At 39.0% G+C, this 9,410-nt stretch overlaps 1 protein-coding gene across 3 annotated transcripts in view; it reads left to right on the top strand.

Moving 5' to 3' along the window:
- The first annotated feature begins 87 nt into the window (after nucleotides 1–87).
- Nucleotides 88–9,410, top strand: part of TMEM106B (transmembrane protein 106B) — an 18,974-nt gene continuing 9,651 nt past the window's right edge. For 2 of the 3 annotated variants that reach the window (XR_657669.1, XM_009281029.2), the window contains exons 1-6: nucleotides 88–185; nucleotides 3,045–3,266; nucleotides 6,296–6,359; nucleotides 7,625–7,784; nucleotides 8,310–8,450; nucleotides 8,540–8,589. Coding sequence is in view for 2 of the 3 variants with exons in the window: in XM_009281029.2 (XP_009279304.1) it covers nucleotides 3,047–3,266; nucleotides 6,296–6,359; nucleotides 7,625–7,784; nucleotides 8,310–8,450; nucleotides 8,540–8,589 (635 nt within the window). In the remaining variant the exon portion in view is untranslated. Of the gene's footprint in view, nucleotides 186–301; nucleotides 382–3,044; nucleotides 3,267–6,295; nucleotides 6,360–7,624; nucleotides 7,785–8,309; nucleotides 8,451–8,539; nucleotides 8,590–9,410 lie in introns of those variants that run through there. The other variant, XM_009281030.2, reaches the window with a different exon arrangement.

Below are 9,410 nucleotides of genomic sequence, written 5' to 3' on the forward strand. Positions count from 1 at the left end.
GCAGCCCGGCAGCGGCCGCGATCGCCGGGCCTTGGTCCGCACCCGCCGGCTGGAAACTTCGCCATGTTTGCGAGAGCAGCTGCCGCTCTGGCTTGACGGGCGAGAAAACCCGTAAATCTCGAGGAGGTTCTTGACCCTTGTATTTTTGGCAGCGCCAGCTTTACCGAGCAGGCTGTGTCTGAGAGGTGGGTCTCTGAAGGGGTCGTGAAAGGCAGCACTGGAGATGCCTGCCCGTGCTGAGCGAGTTTGTGACTGCCAAGTCATCGCTTTATCTCGCAGCTTTCTCTGTTTCGGAGGAGCTTGCGGTGTTTGTGCTTAAGCCACAGCTGACAGGGCAGAAGATGGTCGCGCTTAAAAACCTTTTGCTGTTTTGAAAAAGAAGTAGGTTTCTAACCTCAAGTTTATATATTTGCGTATAAGGGCTAAGAATACCACCCCAACTCTTTGGAGAAGAATAATCTAGTTTAACTCTATAAAGTTTCACTGAGTTTATAAACAAAAATTTTTTTCCCCTGAGTCTTGCATGTAACTCAGGATGTGGTGGTTCTGTGTGCCTAGGACATTTTTTGGGTTTTATCTGTGTACTATCATGCTGCAGTGCCATAGCAAGCTGAAGGGCATATCTTAAACAAAAGCCACTTACCACAACGTTTTTTAATTTACCAAACTCTTTCTAACAGACTGTGAGTTCAAGGAAACTCCAGACAAGTCCAAGGAGACTGGAGCGTATACATCAGTTACGAGGGAGAGACTGGCTCAAAGCATAGCTGTTAAGGAAGTAGGGTTGGTGACTTTGGTGACAGTATAGAGGCTGTCACATATGAAGATGATATATTCTCAGAACTACTACTGTTCAGCATGTAAGTGCTGGATAAAAGAACAAAGTGTTCTTGAGTTTTGGTCAGCTGTAATAAGGTTCAGTGCTTGGTTGGGGGGGGAGCATGTTGGAGGAACACATTTCACTTGAAGGTGGTTGTCTGTTTTCTCATTAGTGAACTGAGATATATCTCCTAAGTGGCAGTAGAACAAAACTATTAAATTCTAATTATTGAAGCTCAGGTACAGTTGGCATTGGAGAATACATCTGCATTAGTATTTTAATTCAGATAACGAGTGTGCTCTTGAAATGCGTTCCCAGTCATCCTTGCTTGCTGCACTTTGGTTCACGTCACAATGTGATCTGGGAGTGCATAAATTTTTTTCATTTTGGAAGAAGCTAAAACTAGAAGGTGCACTTCAGTTGTCAGTGGGTGTTGTCAGTCTAGACAAGAGGTAGTACGAAGTAAACACACAAAAACTTGTATAGTGTGGATGTTGGATCCTCAATAACTGTTTATTTCTATGGAGTTGCTGCTTGTTCTGTATTTGGTTGTTAATGTAGACATAGCCTGAGCCTACCACCAGTGGAGCAGGTAAGTTGAATGCAGTTGTAGCACAACAGCACCAGGGATTGGTCCCTAAGCTTTCAGACCGGTAACTGTGACAGCTGTTGCCTAAGCTGCAAGACTCAAGTTTCGTAGTGTGAAGGCTGTAGGTCAGCTACAAGGAGAACAGTAAGCAAAAACCCAATGTGGAATAATCGTCAACATTGTCAACAGCTTTTTCAGAAAATTTTTTTTCAATAGTTCAATAGTTTTAATTTTTCAATTCAACAATTTCCGTTACTGAACAGCTCCCAAACTTAGAATGTTTAAACAGTGCTGTAGCAGCATAAGGATAAATAGTTTTCCTTCTTGTAAGGGTTTAATGACTTAAATGAATAAAATAATGCTGCATATTTGCTGAAACAGTAACTGGGACTTGTTGGCATTTGTTGAATTACTTTTCCCCTCCTACATTTACCTAGCCTTTGTGGCAATATAATGAATTCATGTAGTGCTTGTGTTACCCTCACCATATCTGAGATCTTTCTGTTCTGTCTTGAGTGGTTGGTTTAAAATATTCTGACTTGGTTAGCTCTCTTAATCTGCCTCTTAGGGCTTCCTTTCTCAGTGAATCAGCATGGTAATTACCAGCAGCTGCTTTAAAAATACCACTTACAATGGAAAAACTGAAGTTTTGCATACGCTTTTTAAATCATCCTGTTCCCCAAGACACTGGTGAATTGAGTGGCTGGTGTCTCTGTGTTAAGTAACTAAAATGGGTTATGGGGATAAGCTGGACAACTGATTGCCACTGCTGTACAGATTTATTTTTTTAACTTTGAGTTTGTTTTCCACCTGTTGCAAATTAGGAAGGTTTCCACTTGCATCACTTCATTACAGCCTTTAGTTTCAAGTGTTCTGTGTTTCAAGGTAGTTTCAGTGTCATGGCTGAAAAGCTACAGTAATGAGAAAATTTTAAAATTTGCATAGGTAGCAAAAATGCTTTTGTAATTAATACTTCATTTTTAAAAAGTCTTTATAAATGCTACGTATTGCCAGCAGCTATGTTAAAGTAACTCCTGTTTTTTCCTTGACTTTGCTGTGAATCAGCCCTCTTTTGGGTTAAAGGGAATCATCAGTTTATAAACACCTGGAGATTTATATTTCTAGCTTGGAAACTAGTAGCTGATCCTGTGTTCTCGAAACAAGTCCAACCTAAAAAGCTTATTAGAATTGGGTCTGTAGTGTGTGTAGAATCCACTGAAAATTGCAAACTTGCTTTCTAGAGCCCAGTCTTGAATTTTTTTTATACAAAGTTTAATGTGTTGTGTGAAAGTCTGTACAATAACAATCCTTTGAAAAGCACTGCTAAACTGTTGCAACCTTTTGCCAGCAATTGTACTGTTCTAACTCAAAAGCCTCTCACCGATCCCCCTTCAACCTGTGTGTATTGGAAGATCTGAGCAAAGCTCCCAGTTAGTTCAGGTTCTTACAGCTTGGGATTGACTCCAGCTTGACAGGGCCTTAGCGCTTTGCAGGTCTTAAGGGATCTGAACAGAGGGCAACAGGAGTCTTGTCGGAGTAATGACCATAGACTAGCAGTTACCTAATGCGGAGGAATAAATGCAAGCCATATTTGAATCCTTCTCCCTGAAAGCTTTCTTCTGACTTTTATTTTAGACATGGGAAAATCACTTTCTCACCTGCCTATGCACACGTGCAAGGAAGATGGCTATGATGGAGGCACAGTGTCTGATAATATGAGGAATGGGTTAGTTCACTCAGAGTCGCACAATGAAGATGGCAGATGTGGAGATGTATCGCAGTTTCCCTATGTGGAATTTACAGGAAGAGACAGCGTCACCTGCCCGACTTGCCAGGGAACAGGAAGAATTCCACGAGGTAAGTTTTCTTTATTTCTTTTTTTAACCTATAAATTTACCTCATAACCATGTACAGTCGTAACTGTAATAATCCATAACAAATAGCTCTCCTAGTCAAGGTGAAGTTTTTTCATCTTTTTTACTTTTTAGCACTAAGCAGTTTGTTATGATTACACTGGATGAATGAAACCAATTGAGTCAGCTTTGGCTATTACCTGTTGGGTCTTCTGTCTGTACAATGCCAGTGTTACTTGCTTCTCAGCTTTAAATTCACACATAACTCTAGCTCTTGCAAGTTGAATTTGCAAACCTTTATTTTTGTGACATTGCGTTTTTTTAACTACCTATTTTAAACTATTTGAATCAATAGATAACTTTGCAAAAATAGCTGCAAATACAGAGAGTGAAAAGTAGACCTGTGCTACAATACGTTTTCCCTGATCATTTATAGTGAATTTTCTGCCCTCGCTGCTGTCAGTGCCCCTTGTTTTCCTTTGCCCTTCCTTTGTCCCTGCTAGGCAGAGGACCCCAGCTGGGAGTTGAAAATATATAGGATCTTGGGCTGTCTCGGGAAGGAGTAGGCTGCACAGCATTAGTCTTCATGCCTAACTGTTTTGTTTGCTTGCTGCCCTCATCCTTTGCTTTTCCTTTTCTTCTAATAAAACATTGAGTTTTATTACACTTCTCTCCTATGTGATAAGCCACCTGAATAGCTATTTAGAACAGACCTTTGAAAGGAGAATGCAGGATATCTGAAACTGGGCAAAAGAAGAGAGTGGCAAATGCAGTGTGCCAGGGCACAGCCTTCTGTTTCAGCTGTAAGATCTTCCCTTTGATGTGGGGAGGAACTGATGAGGTTTCGTGTTTGGTACTTGTGCTGGTTTTGGCTGGGATGGAGTTAATTTTCTTCATAGCAGCTAGTATGGGGCTATGTTTTGGATTTGTGCTGAAAACAGTGTTGATAACACAGGGATGTTTTAGTTACTGCTGAGCAGGGCTTACACAGAGTCAAGGCCTTTTCTGCTTCTCACCCCACCCCACCAGCGAGTAGGCTGGGGGTGCACAAGAAGTTGGGAGGGGACACAGCTGGGACAGCTGACCCCAACTGACCAAGGGGATATTCCATACCATATGATGTCATGCTCAACATATAAAGCTGGGGGTGGGGGGAAGCATAGGTTTTACCAGAACTCTTATCCAAAATAGATTATTGGGTGTAAAAGCTCTCAGAACTGATTTTGACTAGGAGGTCAGGAAAATTGACTGATGTCTGTGCCATATTGCCCTTGTACATGTGCTTCAGTCAGATTAGGTTCTGGTATATTTCACATACTTCTGTCTCACCGGCAAATAAGTGGCAGGGGCACAGGATATTTAAACAGTTGCAAATATCAGAAGAGGTTTGTGTTTTAGCTGTTAAACCTTGTACTATGATGTATTCTTTGAGTACCTCTGAATTCAGCAAATTTGAAGTGTGGAAAAGCTATGCAACTAAAAATTATCTTAACTGAAAGACTATAGAGAAGGAAGTTTGTTCTGTTAGCTTGCTGACTTGAAATACTTGATACTATCAATGGCAAGTTTTACTCAAAATAGTGCTAGCTAAAATGCAGTAATAGCGGGATTCCTATGTTCAAAAGCTTACTTCTTTGACTATAGGATTCTTGGATATAATACTTAGACAAATGTGAGTTAATTTATTAAGCATTTTGCAGTAACTATTAAAAATGCATGGTGTCCATACATTCTAATGAAATAATGTGATTAAAGCTAGAACTTTACATGAGTTATTAGAACAAGTAGGGCTATCTTTTTAATTATTTTTCAGTACTTTGGGGGGGGGGAATCATGTTTGGAGCTTTTTAAGGGGAGAGGGGAAAAATTAAGTGTTCACAGAATGACTGTATGACTAGTAGGGAATACTGTAGCACGTGATGTGATGGCTAAACTGTAAAACAAACACATGAAATTGTGTTTCGTTACTTCGACAGATTTAGCTTTTCAGCATGATAAAGTATGAAAGTAGGACGGTGCTGTTTTGTTCAAAGGTTGAAGATGCTTCATTGAAGCTGAGATGAAAATCTGTTTTAAACTGATAGAGGTTTTTTAGAAGGTTGATGTTACTACTAACTGCTTAGCATGCTTTGCTCAGCTTAGTGATTCAGCATGGAATCACTTCTAGGTGGTTGATTAGCTGAGTGATAATGCTGGTCAAATTCTGCATTTGGCTTAAAAAATGCAAATCAGACTTCGTCTTGAGGCTTCTCTGTTCTCATACAGATGAATCTCAATTCCATTTTCTTGTACAGCAAAGAGCAAAAGCTGTAAAGGCAGATGTAGTCCATGTATTTTCAACAGCTCATCTGTGCTTGTGTTTTTTTATTTCTACTGTTAAGATATCCCCCTTTTAAAAATGCTGTCTAGTGAAGTAACTTGTTGCTTGGAGAAATTCCAGTAGATACTTTTTTGGCTTCCAGGGTGCTGCAGCTCAGTCCCATGAGAAGTGGTTGTATATACCAGTGATTTCCAGAATGCAGTGTATATATAACTTGTGTTGCCAAAGCCACCCAAATTGATGCATGTATTTGTTCTTAAACAAACCTGACTTCTGCTTTTCAGAAGAGTACATGTAGAATGCCTTCTGGAACAGTTCTTGCTGCCCGAGCTTCTGAATGTTTTTTCCTATGACTTTATATGGTCTGGCATAGAGAGCTGGAAGCTGTTATGTACCTCCGTTTCTCTCGAGGAAATGGTGCCAGAGGCATGCTGCCTCCTGTGCATGTATGCAGCACAGAGGCAGTTTGTTGCTGTTTTGGTCTTTGCGGGCTTGGCGTTTTTTCCTCTGTCTTGTATAAGCCATGATCTATTTCAGAAAGTGACATAAGCTACAGAAGTATTCCACTCGGGCCTATCTGGAATTTAAATGTTTATCTTCAGTGTTTATTCTTTGGTGCCCTTAAGTTATAATGGGCAGTCTTTGTTTGAAGCGACTGCAACAATACTTACTCTTTGTTTGTCTAAATTCTGAAAGGGTGTTTTTGTTTCCAGGGCAGGAAAATCAGCTGGTAGCGTTAATTCCATACAGTGATCAGAGACTGAGGCCAAGAAGAACGTAAGTTAATAGTTAGTTCTGATATATGAATCTAGAATTAATTCTTCTCTCCTAGTTAAAATTCAGCAATTTAGAGGAGATAGTGTCAAGAAGAATCAAGCAAGTATCACTGGAATGTTTTCTTGCATTCAGTATTGAAAGAACCCTGCTCGTGAGTAATATCAACCTTAACCTCTAACGCTTGGAGAGTTATGTATTAACAGGTGTGCATACTCCCATCACAGTATGTCTTATGAAGCTAAGTAACACTGTATAATCTCTTCATGTAGTTATTTATCTGAATGTCTACAGTAATTATGCAAGAATTTATCACTCTGTAGCATCTTAATTGATCTAAGCAGATATATCTTCAGTGTTAAAGTCTGAGTAAAGTGATAACTTCTTTGGGCCACTACTACAAAGTAAGTCGCCTAGAAATTCATTTGTAAAGCTCTGAGCAGCCAGCAAAATCAACAAATTCATCACTCTGATATAGAATTTTTTTTTCCCCTAGGATCTACTTAAAGGTTTAATTACAGTGCTCAGGGCTTCTTGTTCTGATACTTTTTGGTTTTTTTCTTAATGTTTGGATGTTTCTGTAGTAAACAGAAATGAGTACCAGGGAAAAAAAAAATACGGTAACTTCACATAATACTATCCTGGATCATATATCTGATGTAATAGTAGTACAAATTCGAAACATATTACTTTAGTGTTCTAATTTTGAGATAATTTGAGCTGCAGTAGAGCCTTTTATTTGTGTATTTTTTAATTCTCTCTCACACACGCACGCACCCCTTTTATATTAGGTTAATTGTGAATTTCCTGTTCCTTAGCAGGAGTCTTAACACTTCCCTGAAAGTCTTTTATGACAAAGAATCTCATGTAAGGCGTACAAGAGCTTTATTCTTCTTTCTGGGTGTGTTGTGCAAGAGTCCTGCAGAATAGGGACAAAAGTTCTGCTATAAATAAATTTTAAGAGGGAAGTGCTTATGTTTCAAAGCACATAAATATTTACTTCTTCCATTTTCCTCTTTAAGTTACAAATGTTGGGATAACCACATGTTTTGAAACTTGATTTCTGATGTACATACAAGAGTAACATCTCTGAGACATAGACATGAAGTGCAGCATAGCTTTTTTTCCCCTTTGGAAGCTACTGGAAGGTAGAAATAGACTGAACTAGTTGTATTGACTAGTCATGCTCCTTATCACTTAAAAGAAAATAACATGCCACTATTGTTTAATGTGCTTTTGAGACTGAAATGTGCTCTTTTTTCCTCCAGAAAGCTCTACGTGACTGCTTCTGTAATTGTATGTTTACTGCTTTCTGGGCTGGCTGTATTCTTCCTGTTTCCTCGCTCAATCGACGTTGAATACATTGGTGTGAAGTCAGTATATGTCACTTATGAACAGGGTAGACGTATAATATATCTAAATATTACGGTAAGTCTAGCTATCTGTTTGGATGTTTGTAATGCATAAATGCAACAAGAGGTGCTACTGTGACAGTTTAATATACATAGAAATTGTGGTCTAACTGGTAAGCTTAGTTAGTGCCTTAAGAAATACAAGCAGATACAATGACCAGTTTGAAAAATGTAACTGGACCTGCTGTGGCTGGTTCCTGTAGCTATAGCTAATAGAGGTGTAGTTGCAAGCTACCATTGGGTCTTCTGTTTTTCATAGGAACAGTGACTTGGAGTTCTCTGCGTTACTTTTGGAATATAAGTGAAATGCGGGGTATGTGTGTATGTAGGAATATTATTAAATGCTCTCCTGGTATTATGCATTTGTCAACTGGTTTTGAGGAAAAATAATATCTTATCCACCTTAAAACTTAGAGTTCTTTTCACGTGCTTCTTGATTTCTTGGTAATGCAGTCAATACAGGACTTTTTAAATACAAATTTAAAAATGTGTGCTTATCAAGATATGCAGAATGGATAGCTGTTAGTGTTTTGTTTTTCAGAACACATTAAATATAACAAACAACAACTATTACTCTGTTGAAGTGGCAAATATCACAGCCCAAGTTCAGTTTTCAAAAACAGTTATTGGCAAAGCACGGCTAAACAACATCACCAACATTGGTCCTCTGGATATGAAACAGGTAAATAGGATATGCTTTTGAAGTTGAATACATGTTAATCTTTGTATATAAATCTACTCACTTGGGTTTTCATTGCTTTTTTTTTTTAGATTGACTATATGGTGCCCACAGTCATACAAGATGAAATGAGCTACATGTTGTAAGTGTACTCATCTCTAAATATCCCACGGGTCTTATTAAAAATTAAGATGGTGCTAAAAACGACTTTTTTCAAAGCCAGAGGAAATGAATTTGCAGAGGCAAATTGTTGTGGCATTTTCTTTGTGTGAGTTCAATAGTAATGAAAAATACTTGAACAGTGGTTGTTTCAATAGTTTTATTTAGTGGCTTGCTGTAACTGGCTCTCAGCACTTAGAATGGTATCTCTAGCCCAATGTTTTAGGCCTTAGCAATAGCTAGGACCCGCTGGTTTGGGGGACAAAAGTGCAGGTGTGTGCCCTAACACATTCCCTAGTAACTTTCCCACAGATTTCTCTGGCGGTAGAGGGAATTTGTGTTTAATTCTATACAAATTAGGGGCTAATTTGTATTTATTTTCTTCAGACCATGTGTATACAATGGTAAGCAGTGTTTACAGCCTTTTCTTTAAACTTTCAGCTGTTTTATTCATAGCTTCTGAAAGTTCATTTGACCAACAGACTATTAGCTCAGTATATCTTGGTAATAAACCCAAATGTTGGTTCTCTTACACTGAAATGCAGACTGAACAGAAAGAGTTAACTACTTAGACTTCAGGTCTGTGTGTAGTTCCAGTGGATGCCAACCCCTTTGGGATGGGAGAGAATCTTACAGCTTTGAAGTGTTGGAATAAATTGAAATAGGTATGAAATAGCAAATTGGGCACTAACTTTAAATAAGCAGAAAGTGTTGTACTTCTGGCTGGTGAGGGGTCTGGAGAACAAGTCTTACGAGGAGCGGCTGAGGGAACTGGGATTGTTTAGCCTGGAGAAAAGGAGGCTG

This window comes from Aptenodytes forsteri, unplaced genomic scaffold (assembly GCF_000699145.1).
Source record: "Aptenodytes forsteri isolate BGI_AS27 unplaced genomic scaffold, ASM69914v1 Scaffold292, whole genome shotgun sequence".
In the NCBI taxonomy this organism is placed as follows: domain Eukaryota; kingdom Metazoa; phylum Chordata; class Aves; order Sphenisciformes; family Spheniscidae; genus Aptenodytes; species Aptenodytes forsteri.